The sequence below is a fragment of the Eucalyptus grandis genome, chromosome 1 (assembly GCF_016545825.1).
Source record: "Eucalyptus grandis isolate ANBG69807.140 chromosome 1, ASM1654582v1, whole genome shotgun sequence".
Classification (NCBI taxonomy): domain Eukaryota; kingdom Viridiplantae; phylum Streptophyta; class Magnoliopsida; order Myrtales; family Myrtaceae; genus Eucalyptus; species Eucalyptus grandis.
Genome location: NC_052612.1, coordinates 47308230 through 47323476, shown reverse-complemented (window position 1 = coordinate 47323476; position 15247 = coordinate 47308230). Strand labels below are relative to the sequence as shown.

General features: G+C 40.3%; 2 protein-coding genes across 2 annotated transcripts; both read left to right on the top strand.

Annotated features, from left to right (window-relative positions):
- Positions 1-200: 200 nt before the first annotated feature.
- On the top strand, positions 201-1682 carry LOC104415026 (E3 ubiquitin-protein ligase PUB22). The gene is given in 2 exon segments (XM_010026247.3): positions 201-1452; positions 1455-1682. Coding segments are annotated over 2 exon segments (1224 nt in total). The 5' UTR covers positions 201-335; the 3' UTR covers positions 1562-1682.
- Positions 1683-11811: 10129 nt separating this feature from the next.
- Positions 11812-14847, top strand: LOC104456118 (E3 ubiquitin-protein ligase PUB23). Its single transcript, XM_039300054.1, is given in 6 exon segments — positions 11812-11892; positions 11894-11941; positions 13792-13849; positions 13852-14391; positions 14394-14783; positions 14786-14847. Coding segments are annotated over 6 exon segments (1179 nt in total).
- The last annotated feature ends 400 nt before the right edge of the window (positions 14848-15247 follow it).

The following is a 15247-nucleotide window of genomic DNA, read 5'->3' as shown; positions in this document are numbered from 1 at the left end:
AGGAAAAAGCACGTGTTATTTTGGCGACTCCTTTTGACTATCCCTCCCTTCTCCCCCTCGTTCATGGTATGCGTGTCTCGCGTGAGCCAGGTTCGAACTTATCCGTGTTTTGACCTTCTCACTTCTGAAATTTCTCATCCACCCAAGCTCATATATAAAACCCTCAAAACCCGCACGAATCATCTTCAAACCCAGCTGAACTCAGCCAACTCCATCAAATCGTTCAAACCCTGCTTCTTCTTGGAGGGATTCATAAGCATTTCTTGAGCTCTTCCTCGGCCTTTGCCCTTTTCAAGTCTCTCTCTCTCTCTCTCTCTCTCTCTCTCTCAATACAGATGGAGGAAGTCGAAATTCCCTCGTTCTTCGTATGCCCGATTTCTCTCCAGCTCATGAAGGACCCCGTCGCGGTGCCCACCGGTATAACGTACGACCGCGAGAGCATCGAGAAGTGGTTGTTCTCCACCAAGAAAGGCACGTGCCCCGTGACCAAGCAAGCGATTCCAGACTGCGAATTGACGCCCAACCACACGCTCCGGCGGCTCATCCAGTCGTGGTGCACCCTCAATGCTGCGCACGGCATCGAAAGGATTCCGACCCCGAGACCTCCAATAAGCAAGTCCCAGATTGCTAAGCTCCTCCGTGAGGCCAAGTCCCCGGAGATGCGAAACAAGTGTCTCAAAAGACTGCGGTTGATTGCCACCGAGAACGCCACTAATCGATGCTGCATGGAAGCCGCTGGTGCCGCTGACTTCTTGGCGGCACTAGTGAAAAATGAGACCTCCGCGTTCAACTGTGGCAGTTTAGAGGTCACAAGTAGACCGCTTGATGAGGCTCTGGCCGTACTTTTTCACCTACAACTCTCTGAAGCCAGCCTTAAGAATCTCATAAGCGACGGCGGAGTGTTTGTCGACTCGTTGACTCGAATCATGCAGAGCGGAACCTGTGAGTCTAGGGTATACGCAGTCATGTTGCTAAAGTCGATGTTTGAAGTTGCTGATATTATTCATCTCTCAAGTTTGAGGATGGAATTGTTCGTCGAAGTAGTTCGCCTTTTGCGTGATCAAGTCTCGCTGAAGGCAACGAAATCTGCACTGAAATTGCTTATCCGAGCCTGCCTGGTGGGTCGGAACCGTGTCAAAGCTGTGGAAGCCTGCGCTGTGCCGGTCTTGATCGATCTTCTTCTTGATTCATGCGACAGAAGGCAGAGCGAAGTGATCCTTATACTTTTGGACGAGCTGTGCCGATGCGCAGAGGGAAGAGCCGAGTTGTTGGAGCACGAAGTGGGGATCGCCATCGTGTCGAAGAAAATACTAAGGGTTTCGGCAACAGCGAGCGAGAGATGTGTCAGGATTCTCTGGTCCATCTCCAAGTTCTCAGCAACGCCGAGCATCGTGCAAGAGATGTTGCAAGTAGGCGTTGCTGCGAAGTTGTGTCTAGTCCTCAAGTTGAGGGCACGAGCAAGACCGGAGAAAAGGCGAAAGAGATTCTCAAATTGCATGCTCGGGCATGGAAGAACTCTCCGTGTATTCCTGCTGAGTTCCTTTCTTCTTATCTAGCATGAGAAGATAATCAGCTTTTCCTTCGTAAAACTTCATTTAGACAGTTCTTTAGATAGGTCAATCATTTGTACAAAGTGTTCATTTTACTGATGAAAGTAACGATGATATATGAAATCGACATGGATATACTTCTTGATAAATTGGGTGTCGGATTTCCAAACAAGGGAAAGCTGCTTATGTCCAAAAATCGACCATGCGAATGAAAGAACGCAAATCCATTTCAAAAGCAGGAGACTTTCGACTCTTGTATATTTCTAGCGATTTAAGAAAAGACCAAAAAAGAATGCTGTTTCACGACATGGTTAATCATTCTTGTCATCTACTTTTCATACGATTGTATGAGTGATTTACATATCAAAACCGGGAGAATTGCCAAAAAAGTCTTAAAAACTTATTGCAATTATGTCAATTTAATTATAAACTTATTTTATTAGCCAAGTGAATCTTAAACCTTTTACAATTATGTGAATTCAATCTATCCGATTAAATTTGACTAGTCAGTGCTAATGTGGACATCGATTAGTGCTAGTTGTTTGACTGATGCTAACGTTGACAAATTTCTAATAATATTTTATATTTTCGAAAATTTTTATTTATTTTATTTTAATTTTTTCTCCTTCCTCTTTTGGCCTGTTGTCAAACTAAGATGACCTGATGGCCAATGGCAAGATTGCCTTGCCATCACTAGGCAAGGGCGAGCTCACCCATCCACTAGCAAGTCTCGCCAATGGTTTGGCAAACTCGACCTTGCCATTACAAGGAGTGGGCGAGCTCGCCTATCCACAGGTGAGGCTAACCTCACCCGGCGACAATGAGGCTCGCTAGGGGTTAGGTTGGCCTCACCCAGTGATGGAGAGGTGAGCCAAGCCTTGCCATTGGTTGGCAAGGTGACCTCAGTCTTATGACTGGCTAGAGGAAGAAGGGGGGAATGAGGAAAAAAAAAGAAAAAATAATATTATTAAAAAATTATCGCGTCGGCGTCGTATCGGTCTTGTCAACCTCAAATTTGAACGGATAAATTGAATTAACACAATTATAGAAAGAATATAACTTAATTGGTTAAAAAATAAGTTTGGAACTGAAATGGTATAATTGTAACATAGGTTTAGGATTTTTCCGATAATTTTTTCTATAAAGATCCTGTGAACGATGAGATAGAATTTGTCCTTGAACGCTTTGTGGCAGCGGCGTTGCGGTTGATGGATGCGCAAGCGTCACGCATGGCCCCCGCCACGCACAAACTTTTCCTTCGCCTCATCTTTTGTGGCCGTTGAGTAGAAGAACGAAGAAGAAAATAAATACCAAATACAGCTAAAGACAAAAAAAAAAAAAGAAAAAAAGAAAAATTAAACAATAACAGCGGTTTCTTTTGGATGGTTATTAGACTTAGATACGTCGAAATGGATTATTGACCAGTTTCTTCATAATATGCATAAATTGATTAGTTATATTAAGAAAATGGGTTATAAATGGATTTAAACATAATATTTATGTTAAATGAATTATAAACGAATTGACAACTTACTTAAATTCAATACATCTTATCCATTGCCCTTATTTGATTTCACGGCTATTCACTTCACACTCTTGCCTTATTTTGAGTATAAATGATCATAGACTTGGTTAAATATAAAAATATTTTAAATATACATATAAGGTCGGATATGGATTATTAAAAACGGATTCGATGGGATTAGATCGGCCATCTGCTTGACGAGTCTGACCACGCGTTAGAATTTTGTAGCATCGTGTGAACACAAAAATTAAAGAAAAATTTGTCGATTTTCAGAATATTAGCATAAGCCGTGGTTGTAATAAGTTTGACGTCCTTAACGGTGGGCACGGACTCCCTTTCGAATGCTGTCCGTTCCTAAAACCACGTGATTGGACTCCTGCGACTCTCCCTGTCACTCCAGTCTCGGTCACTGACCCTCTGTCCTACCCCAGCTGTAGCGTCTTGCCTGAACAGCTTTTGATCATCTTTTCTCTTCACACACAAATGGATCGAAAGTGGGGTCTCTTCTTTACTGCAGGGAGAACATGGGGACGTTCACATTTCATCGAGCGCGTACTATCATTGACTACGATAATTATCGTTCACTTGGTAAAAGCAGTGGTCATTATAAACTAAAATTTCTTTATACGTACCTTGAACTATTGAGGTCGTTTGAATTCATAATTAAGTCATCATCATAACTGACTGATAATCTGAAGATTGAATCACATGTTATGATTTTTATTTCACCATTCAACTTTATGTTTAAAGTCTAATTAAACGGCCACAACAAGTCGACGGAGTGTTAGCTAAGCACGGAAAAGATTAATAGAAGAGCAATTACATTAAAAGCATCGTACCCTTTGGAGGAATCCTAATAATTCTTAATCTATTTAATATTATTTGTTGCACAAACCTAAAGTTACTTTATATTAAAAACAAAGCGGTCCAGAAAAATAAAAATAAAAATAAAAATGATGCAATCTCTTGACAAGTTTTTGATGAGGATTATCTAACCCAAATTTTCATCATCTATGAAATTCATATTTTTTTAATTAAAATGTATTTTTATTCGGAAAAGTGAAGCAAGACCATTTTCTTATAGTTCCTTAACAAGGAAAAAAAAATTAGGTCTTCTTGCACCATGATTTCACTTCTTAACTTTGTCTACCGAAGTCAATCATAAAGCTAGAGGTTCTTTTATATTTTTCCTTTTTTTTGCGAATACAACAATTAGAACTCTTAAATTAATTGAGATATCTATACCTTATGCTTTTCTTATCTTTTGCCCAAGAAGAAGAAGAAGAAGAAGATTTTTAACCTTAGATGAATATTATAATGAAACTAACAGTTTCATGCAAACCTTATAGATGAAAGATCATGTTGTTGCAAAAAGTGGAAGATTATTTATGAGAAAATAATGTGTTGCCCAACCATGTGAAAGTTAAATCTCATGTTACCCAAGGTAAAATACTATGACAAAAATGAGTGAAGGAATTGTGGGAAGTAAGGCTACCTCAAGTACCTACAGAGTATTCGTATTCTTTTTGAATTTATGAAGTATATATTTAACTTATGATGTAAGTAAAGGATGTATTACATAATTGACATCTAGATATTTTGAATTTTAGGAAATTTTTTGAAGTTAATAGATTAATATGTAAGAGTTTTCCTAATGTGGACTAAATTAATTGATATTATAATTTATTGTTATTTACGGTTACCGTAAAACAGGGTTGATCTAAAGAGATATAGAAGGTTTCTTAATTAGTCTAATATGGACTGGCTAGTGTGGGCCGAGTTGAGCCTGGCCCGTAATGAGGGGGACTGACTGAAAGCTCTATAAATAGTGCTCAAGTCTCTTCTCTAATCCTAATTCTCACATGTATCATTACCTAAGGGGCGTTTACCTAACGCTAAACGTGAGGAGGGCCGCCTCATTGAGCCAGTGAAATGGAGGGCAATAGAAGAGAATGACTTGATGCGTGGATCCCCTTGATATATGTGGGTAATCCTTTTTTTGCTTCCGCTTTATGTTCGATGGATCCCAAAACAGGTGCGTTAATCTTTCTACACAATTATGCATGTTCTTGTTTTGGTTATGGAGATCTTGGGGTTGCGCAATTTGCGTCCAACATAATAATGAAGGTCAAAATCGCACAACCTAATTCTTAGACGATGGATAGGTAGATAACACGTAACGTTCATATTAATCATAATTAGTTTGTCATTAGTGGTGCCCGCACTGCATTGCATGATAAATCAAAACCATTTTCCACTACCAAAGAGCAAGACAATTCAATTCTTCATTCTATATTCCAACTTGGTTTAATAAATTGAGATATAATAACAAATTGTTGTATTCATTACTCCAAAGGATACATGAGAAGTACAAAAATTTCCATAATATAGCAAATCAAAGCTGAGCAAAACCCAAAATACAGATAAAGCCAAATCTAGAAAACAAGGAGTATCAACAAAACACCGCTAGGGAAGCATGTATTCGTTTCATAAGAATGGATTAGTCAATCAAAGTAATCAGCAACCAATCATCATATCTCGCATATCACTAATGATGAGCACTTGCTAGTAATTTCTTCTCCACTAACTATGCCTAGATTTAGTTTCCTCTATATCATCGTCGTTTAGAGACAACCAAAGCAGATTGAAGAAAAACAAATCTAACATCTAGAAGAGCAAATTTTCGAAGTTCAGCTCGACTCCAAAGCTTTTATGATCATCATTGAAACTAAAGGTAGAAAACCCATACACTAGCAGAACACAATATGACAAATCCCCAAAAACATTACCAAACTCTCAGATTTCCATCGGGAAATTCGGAGAGGAAAACTCCTAAATCTAGAGAGAAGTCAAACTGTCGCATCTAGAATTAGTTTGAAAGAAGATATCTTCCAATCTAAATTGATAGAGAAGAAAAACCAAAAAAGAACAAAAAAATTCAAACAAAATCAATAAGAGAGGGGAAACCCCACATGGTTGAAGATTGAAGAAGACGATGGCCAGAGAAGAGAGGGAGAGAAAAAGACTTCATGGCGAATTGTCATATGAAAGTTCGATAAGATCATTTCATAGCACTTTTGTGCCTTTTCTTACGACGTATTAGCCATGAATATTACTACAATCTAAGATTGACAATGTCTCTCCAATTGACATTGTCGGCACCGAAACATATGGTTGAAGATTGAAGAAGATGATGGCGAGAGAAGAGAGGGAGAGAAAAAGACTTCGTGGTGAATTGTCATCTAAAAGTTCGATAAGATCATTTCATAGCACTTTCGTGCCTTTTCTTACGACGTATTAGTCATGAATATTATTACGATTTAAGATTGACGATGTCTCTCCAGTTGACATTGTCGGCACCGAAACGTGCAATTTTTAAAGTGGACCGAAACGGGAGGAGGTCGACTTCCTCTTAATCTTGTGAGAGAGAGAGAGAGTCAAAAGGTGTCGCCAGAATAACACGTGCTATTTCCTCATAACAGTCTGAAGGTTAAGGTTGGAAAGGAAAGAGCACGTGTTATTCTGGCGACTCTCTTTTGACTCTCTCTCTCTCTCTCTCTCTCTCTCTGTCGTTCATGGTGTGTGTGTTTCGCGTGAGCCCTGTTCGAACTTTCTTATGGCAAGCTCGATCTGTAGGTTTCTAAAAAGCCAAGAACTCTTTGGCTTTGTTAATGGTGATGTTACACCACCTACTCGAATGCTGCAGAATCTAGTTGGAAATGTTGAAGCTGAGGTTGTAAATCCAGAATATACTGACTGGATAAAAACTAGGCTTAATAATTGGCTTAGAAACATCTTATGAAGTGTGGCAGACACTCTTGAATCGATTCACACAAAAATCAGCAGCAAGAGAGTTTGAATTGAGGGGGAAACTTCAAGGCTGTCAAAAACATGATCGAGATCTTCTAGTCTATCTTCGAGAATACAAGGGAATATGTGATCAGTTAAATGCTATTGGGAAACCGGTAGATGATATAACCAAGCTATTTGCTACCGGAAGGATTAGAGCTGAGTAGAAAATTTTGAACAACAATATACTTCTCTAAAACCTCAACCGGAGTATGATGAGGTAATTGCACAATTAGAAAGGTTCGAGTCAAGATTGCAGAACTACTCTAGAACACAAGTTAACCCCAATATGGCTTACTTTGGGCAAAGATATCCTCAAGCTCAGTTCAAAGAAACTACCGATAGAGGATATATTCCTCAAAATTTAAGCTTTGCTGCTCAACGAGGTAATTACAGAGGAGGCCACAGTTATGGAAGAGGACGTTCTCTTAATAACAGAGGCCGTGGATTCAGATACCCTGGAGACAACTTAGGTTACAAGTTTAGCAATGTCAGCTATATGCAAGAGAATCAGAGAACCAAACCTTATTACAGTTCTTCTGAATCTGGTTTCACTTCTGGATTTCGTCCCTATGCTGGTCCATCACAGAGATACCAAGAAATAAAATCTTATCCTTCAAATCTAACTTTTCCAAGAATGTGCAAGATGAGAAACCGATTAACAACATAAAATTAGAATGTCAAATCTGCAAGAAACCAGGCCATGATGCTTTGCACTACTGGTATAGATTTGATAATTCGTATCAAGCTGAGGAGATACCAACAGCTTTAGCAGCTATACATCTTGAGGATGCCAAAGGCAGCGAGTGGTATCCAGATACCGGTGCAACTGCACACATTACAGCCAATCCTGGTATGCTTCAAAACTCCTCTGAATACACTGGTGATGGATCACATTTGTCGATTACACATACTGGTAACACATTGTTGCATACTGAAGAAAGTTTATTGCCTCTGAATGATGTTCTAATTGTCCTTGATATAAAGAAAAATCTGTTATCAGTATCCAAATTAACAAACGATTACCCATGCTCATTTGTCTTTGACAAATTTGGTGTATATGTAAAGGACAATTGGACCAACACAACCCTGCTGCTCGGAAGGAAAACTAAAGGACTATATCAAGTGAATTTACAAAAAAACACAAGCCCTTCTAGCTCAAAGACACAGAGCAGTAGAAGAAGATACATGGCATCAAAGACTAGCACACACCAATCTGAATATCTTGAAGTATTTGCAGAATCAAAAACTCATTCAATGTAGCAATAAGATGTTGAGTGTTTGTAGTAGTTGTCAAACTGCTAAGAATGCAGCTTTACCATTTCCATCCTCTGAATCTATAACAACCATGCCCCTACAGAAAATCCACTGTGATATATGGGGGCCATCACCTGTGACTTCATTTCAAAGTTTCAAATACTATGTTCTATTTGTGGATAATTTCTCTCGATACAGCTGGATATATCCATTAAAGTTGAAGTCAGACTTCTGTAAGATCTTTGTTATGTTTCAAAAGCAAGTAGAAAACCAGTTTGAATCAAAGATCAAGGTCTTTCAGTGTGATGGAGGAGGAGAATTTATTAGCCACAGGTTTAAAGCTCATTTGCAAAACTATGGTATAAAACAAAATCTCTCTTGTCCTTATACACCAGCATTTAACGGATATCCGAGAGGAAACATCGGCATATTGTTGAATTAGGTCTTGCCATATTATATCATGGTAGAATTCCATCGAAGTGTCACCGAAGTATTGGGTTGATGCGTTTATTACAGCTAACTATGTCATCAATCTTCTTCCAACACCGAGATTGGACATGCAATCACCACATAGGAAACTATATCACCAAGAGCCAACCTATGATCACCTCAGAGTATTTGGTTGTGCTTGTTATCCATGTTTACGACCCTATGCTCAGCATAAGTTTGATCCAAGATCCCTCACCTGTGTATTCATTGGTTATAGTGATCATCATAAAGGCTACAGATGTCTTGTGCCTTCAACAGGTCAAATATATATCAGTAGAAATGTAAAGTTTGATGAGAAGTTTTTCCCTTTCACTAAGTTGTGCTTGACAAAGTATGCACCTCTTACAACATTATATCGACATGGGCGGAAGAAGTTCGCTTAACGTAATCAGCAAATAGATAAACAATCTCTAATATACTCTATAATGATTCTCATACATATAGCCTCATCTGCAACTCGATAAGAACAATAGTGTCATCAACTCTCAAAGCCCTCCACAGAACTTTATTCCTTTACCGATCAATCAAGACAGACATTTCCACAATGGATACACATGGTGCAGAAACTTCACCAAGATGCAACAAGACACGGATGGTGCTGATTCAAGACAATCCAATAATACGACCAGTGGATCTGAGCAAGTCACCTCTCATGCAACTCAAGGGATTACCTCTGATCATTCAATACAGACACGATCAAAGTCTGGAATTGTCAAACCAAATCCAAGGTATGCATGTCTTGCTGTATATAAGGTCCCTTCTGAACCAAAGACAATTAAATCTGCATTAGCACATGAAGGCTGGCATAAAGCAATGACAGAAGAAATGGAGGCATTATATCAAAATAAAACTTGGGATTTAGTTCCTCGAGCTGATCATATGAATATAATTGGCTGCAAGTGGGTCTTCAAAACAAAACTTGCATATGATGGTAGTCTTGATAGATTGAAAGCTCGCTTAGTTGCTAAGGGATTCCATCAAGAAGAAGGTATAGATTTCACTGAGACTTTTAGTCCAAGAATCAAGCATGCCACAATCGAATTGTTCTGTCTATAGCAAAATGAGACAAGGGCCTATACATCAACTTGATGTTAAAAACGCATTTTTACATGGCACTCTTAATGAAACAGTTTACATGGAACAACCTACTGGATTTCAAGATTCACAGAAACCTTATCATGTGTGTTCACTCAAGAAATCACTCTATGGTCTTCGACAAGCTCCTCGAGCATGGTTTGATAAATTGACTTTCTACTTGAATATGGATTCTTTGCGATTCGGCACGGATCCATCTCTATTCATATATCATCAACAACAAAGATACTTTTTTCGTTTTTATATGTCGATGACATTGTTTTAATCAAGTAGTTCTTTCCAAATACTTTATGTTCTTATTCAGTCTCTTAGCCTCAAATTTCACATGAAAGATCTTGGTCCTTTGCATTATTTCCTTTGGCATCGAAGTCAAACAAAATTCGGATCATTTGTTTCTATGTCAAACAAAATATGCCATGATCTTCTCACTCGAGCATACATGTCTGAAAGTAAACCAATTGCTACTCCTCTGTCCTTTTGAAGCAGATCATTATGCAACAAGACTCTGTTGCTCTGACCAATCCTACTGAATATCGTAGCTTGGTAGGTGCTCTTCAATATCTCACTTTAACGCGACCTGACATAGCCTATGCTACCAACCTATTGTGTCAGAAATTACAGACACCAACTGTGGCAGATCTTGCTCGACTTAAAAGGGTACTCAGATACATCAAAGGCACCATCAATCTTGGTTTATTCATTCACTCACAAAAGTTCTTTGCATCTATATGGTTTTTCGATGCGAGACAAGGGGTGTACAGAAACACGAAGGTCAACTACAGGATTTTGTACTTACATTGGTTCCAATCTTATCTCTTGGGGAGCCAAGAAGCAATCCACAGTCAGCAGATCCTCTACAGAAGCTGAGTACCGTGCACTTGCTTCCACTTCTCGTAACTCACTTGGATCAGCCTTTGTCTTACGAGACATAGGCTGTACTCTCCACTCTCTTACACATCTCTTTTTGTGACAATAAATCAGCTATAGCTCTCACTCGCTAATCCTATATTACATGCTCGAACAAAGCATATTGAAATTGACTTTCACTTTGTTAGAGAAAAGTCTCTTCAGATCACTCACAAGTCTGTATGTCCCAAGTAATTCCCAAATTGCTGACATTTTCACCAAATCTCTCTCACACTTTACACATCGCCAACTCCGCACCAAATTGGGACTTGGTTTTCCATCTACTCCAAATTTGAGGGGGAATGTTAAGAACATATATCACCAGAGAGCAGATGGTGCTGCTGAAACTGTTGCTGATATTAGAACAGAGGATGCTGCGAAGGCTGATAAAGCAAGAAGAGAATCAGTAGAAATGAATGGCTAAGATAAAGAGTAATGAAGTTGATGATCAACGATGGAAAAGCAGTCAAAGAGGATAAACAAGGATCGGATTCGGATTCGGATTACCTCTATGAAGATACATAAAGTCGTTGGTTAGTTATAAAGTAAAAACAGGTTAGTTGGTCTCGTTAAGTCTTCACCTTCCTTATATAGCTTCGTAATGAGAAAGAGAGGGGTAAGGAAAATAGTAATCATTCTTCTGGTTACTGCAGAAAGCTAGAGAGAAAGAGTGATGAGAGTATAGAGAGCTTTTCTTTCAATTGATGTAAAGATCTTGAAGTACATTGAGATCAAATACAGAAGAGTATATACAGAGTTTTTCATTGATCAATCTCGATTCATACATCTATACTTTCCTATTTCTGTGTTCTTCAATTCTTTCCGTAACGTGCTTCGGCATTGTTGAATCTTCTGTATGAATGCATCATCTTCACACGAACTTACCCGTGTTTTGATCTTCTCAATTCTGAAATTTCTCATCCACCCAACTTCATATATAAAACCCTTAAAACTCGCACAAATCATCTTCAAACCCAGCTGAACTCAACCAACTCCATCAAATCGTTCAAACCCTTCTTCTTCTTGGAGGGATTCATAAGCATTTTTTGAGCTCTTCTCTGGCCTTTGCCCTTTTCAAGTCTCTCTCTCTCTCGGGGTTATAAAGTCCCTCGTCTCTTTCGCAATCTAGATTCGATTCAGATGGAGGAAGTCAAAATTCCCTCGTTCTAAGTATGCCTGATTTCTTCCCAGCTCATGAAGGACCCCGTCACAGTCCCCACTCGATATAACGTAGGACCGCGAGAGCATGGAGAAGTTGTTGTTTTCCACTGTTAAAATATGTCTCGAGTTTAAACCCGAAGAAAAAGCTAAATTTTGAAAATAAAATTAATTGAAATAAAGGGAGAGGGATACACAAGTTAGTCTTCTGGTTGACGTCATATTTAGCTAAAGCCGGTCGACAAGATTTAAAATCTTGGACCGAGGCACATCTGCTCCTTGATGCAGTCGGCCAGGATGAAACGAGAAAGTCCAAAATTGAACTTGGATTGACCAAATCCTAGTTGGATTCTATTTCCTCTCTAATACAGGTGGCGTACGTATATATACATGAGATCGTGGGATTTTGGAAGAGTCTCCAAGCACTGTTGTCGATCGAAGTGCCGTGGTTTCTTTGTTTGTGAGAGATGTCCATAGGCGCTGGGTGCTTGATAGTGGATATTCATATTTCTCGTGCGGCAAAGTTTATTCGTGATTTACATCCAAGAAAAATTTGTGTTTGTAGTCATGAAATTGGAAAAATTGTCAAAAAGTCATAAATCTATTGCACTTTTGTCAATTCAGTTCTAAACCTTTTAATTTTGCCAATTAAGTCCTAAACATTTTCATTTCTTACCGATTCAATCTATCCGGCCAATTTTGGCAAGAAAATGCTGACGTGGACGCTAGCAATGCCACGTAGGACTGCCGGCACTGACGTGGATTCTTTTAATAATATTTTTTTTTTTTTTTTAAAATTTTTTTATTTTTCTTTTTTTTTTTTTTTTTTTTTTTTTTTTTGGCTTTGGCCTTTGCCGGTGGCTAGCCACCAGCCATCGGCCACAAGCAACGACCAGCCACCGGCGATGGCTAGTCGGCTAGCCTCGCCCACCATAGGTGAGGCTCGGGTGGGCGAGGACGAGCCCCGGCGAGGGGAGCCCTCGCCCAGGCCAGGGCGGCCTCGCCGGCGTCGGCCGGGCACTCCGGGCGAGGCCACCCTAGCCTGGGTGAAGGCTGGCCTCGCCGAGATCTAGCGAGGGAGCCCTCGTCGGGCTCGCCCTCGCCCAATCGAGCATCGGCCTCGCCTAGACCAGATCCGCAAGGCCGGCCCTCGCCCTGGTCGGGTGATGGTGACGACAACGACTTGCGAGAATTTGTTAGTACTTCTTTGATTGTTCTTGGCTCTCCTTTTCCCCGTCGTCTTCTTCTTCTCGTCATTCGTGATTGGCGTCGTCACAAGTCGTCGCCATCACCTAGCCGAGGGGCGAGGGTCGGCCTCGCCGACCGGGGCCCCGCCCGTGGCAAGCGAGGGTAGCCGGTTGGCTATGGCCGGTGGCTAGCCGTTGCGTGTGGCGGTGGCCAACCATGAAAAGGCCAAGAAAGCAAAAAAATAAAATAAATAAATAAATAAAATTTTAAATTTAAATTCAAAAATATTAAAATATTATTAAAAATTGTCCACGTCAACGCGACAGTCCTACGTGGCACCACCAACATCCACATCAATATTTCCAGCCAAAATTGGCCGAATGGACTTAATCGACAAGAAGTGAAAGGTTTAGAACTTAATTGACAAAATTAAAAGGTTTAGGACTGAATTGGCAAAAGTACAATTGGTTTAGGACTCTTTGGACAATTTTCCCTCATGAAATCTTGTGGTAAGATTTGTGAATCTCTTTGTGACGTTGAGAGGTTATTTTAGCGAGGAATTTTCGAGCTAAACACCGCGTGTGTTATTGAGTATAATTGAGGCTTGGGAAATACTGAGAGTGTTTGAATGATTCAAGTGTGTAATCTCTATTATGTCACTTGATTTATAGTAAACTCATTGCTACTCTCCCCATTGACTTAGGTCTTTACGATCGAACCATGTAAATCTCATGTTTGATATATTTTCAACTTTTGTCTATTTTATTGTTCGAGCTTTCCACAACATCCACCAAGAAAGGCACAGGCCCCATGACCAAGCAAGCGATTCCAGACTGCAATTGACGCCCAACCTCACGCTCCGGCGTCTCATCCAGTCGTGGTGCACCCTCAATGCTGCGCACGGCATCGAAACGATTCCGACCCCAAGACCTCCTATAAGCAAGTCCCAGATTGCTAAGCTCCTCCGCGAGGCCAAGTCCCCGGAGATGCGAAGCAAGTGTCTCAAAAGACTGCGGTCGATTGTCAAAGAGAACGCCACTAATCGATGCTGCATTGAAGCCGCTGGTGCCGCTGACTTCTTGGCGGCACTAGTGAAAAATGAAACCTCCGCGTCCAACTGTGGCAGTTTGGAGGTCACAAATGGACCGTTTGATGAGGTTCTGGCCGTACTTTATCACCTACAACTCTCTGAAACCAGCCTTAAGAATCTCATAAGCAACGGCGGAGTGTTTGTCGACTCGTTGACTCGAATCATGAGGAGCGGAACCTGTGAGTCTAGGGCATACGCAGTCATGTTGCTAAAGTCGACGTTTGAAGTTACTGATATTATTCATCTCTCAAGTTTGAGGATGGAATTGTTCGTCGAAGTAGTTCACCTTTGCGTGATCATGTCTCGCTGAAGGCAACGAAATCTGCACTGAAATTGCTCATCCGAGTCTGCCGGATGTGTCAGAACCGTCTCAAAGCTGTGGAAGCCTGTGCCGTGCCAGTCTTGATCGATCTTTTTCTCGATTCATATGACAAAAGGCAGAGCGAAATGATCCTTATACTTTTGGACGTGCTGTGCCAATGGGCAGAGGGAAGAGCTGAGTTGTTGAAGCACGGAGCGGGGATCGCCATCGTGTCGAAGAGATGTGTCAGGATTCTCTTGTCCATCTCCAAGTTCTCAGCAACGCCGAGCATCGTGCAAGAGATGTTGCAAGTAGGCGTTGCTGCGAAGTTGTGTCTAGTCCTTCAATTTGAGGGCACAAGCAAGACCAGAGAAAGGCGAAAAAGATTCTCAAATTGCATGCCCGGGCATGGAAGAACTCTCCGTGTATTTCTTGCTGAGTTCCTTTCTTCTTATCTAGCATGAGAAGAGAATCAGCTTTTCCTTTGTAAAACTTCATTTAGACAGTTCTTTAGATAGGTCAATCAATTGTACACATTGTTCATTTTTTTGATGAAGAATGCGATATATGAAATCGACATGGATATACTTTTTGAAAAATTGGGTGTCGGGTTTCCAAACAAGGGGAAGCTGCTTATGTCCAGAAATCGACCACGCGAATGAAAGAAGAACGCAAAACCATTTCAAAAGCAGGAGACTTTCGACTGTTGTAAATTTCTAGCGATTCAAGCAAAGACCCAAAAAGAATGCTGCTCCACGACATGGTTAATCATTCTTATCATCTACTTTTGGTACGATAATATGAGTGATTTACATATCAAAACTAGGAGAATTACAAAG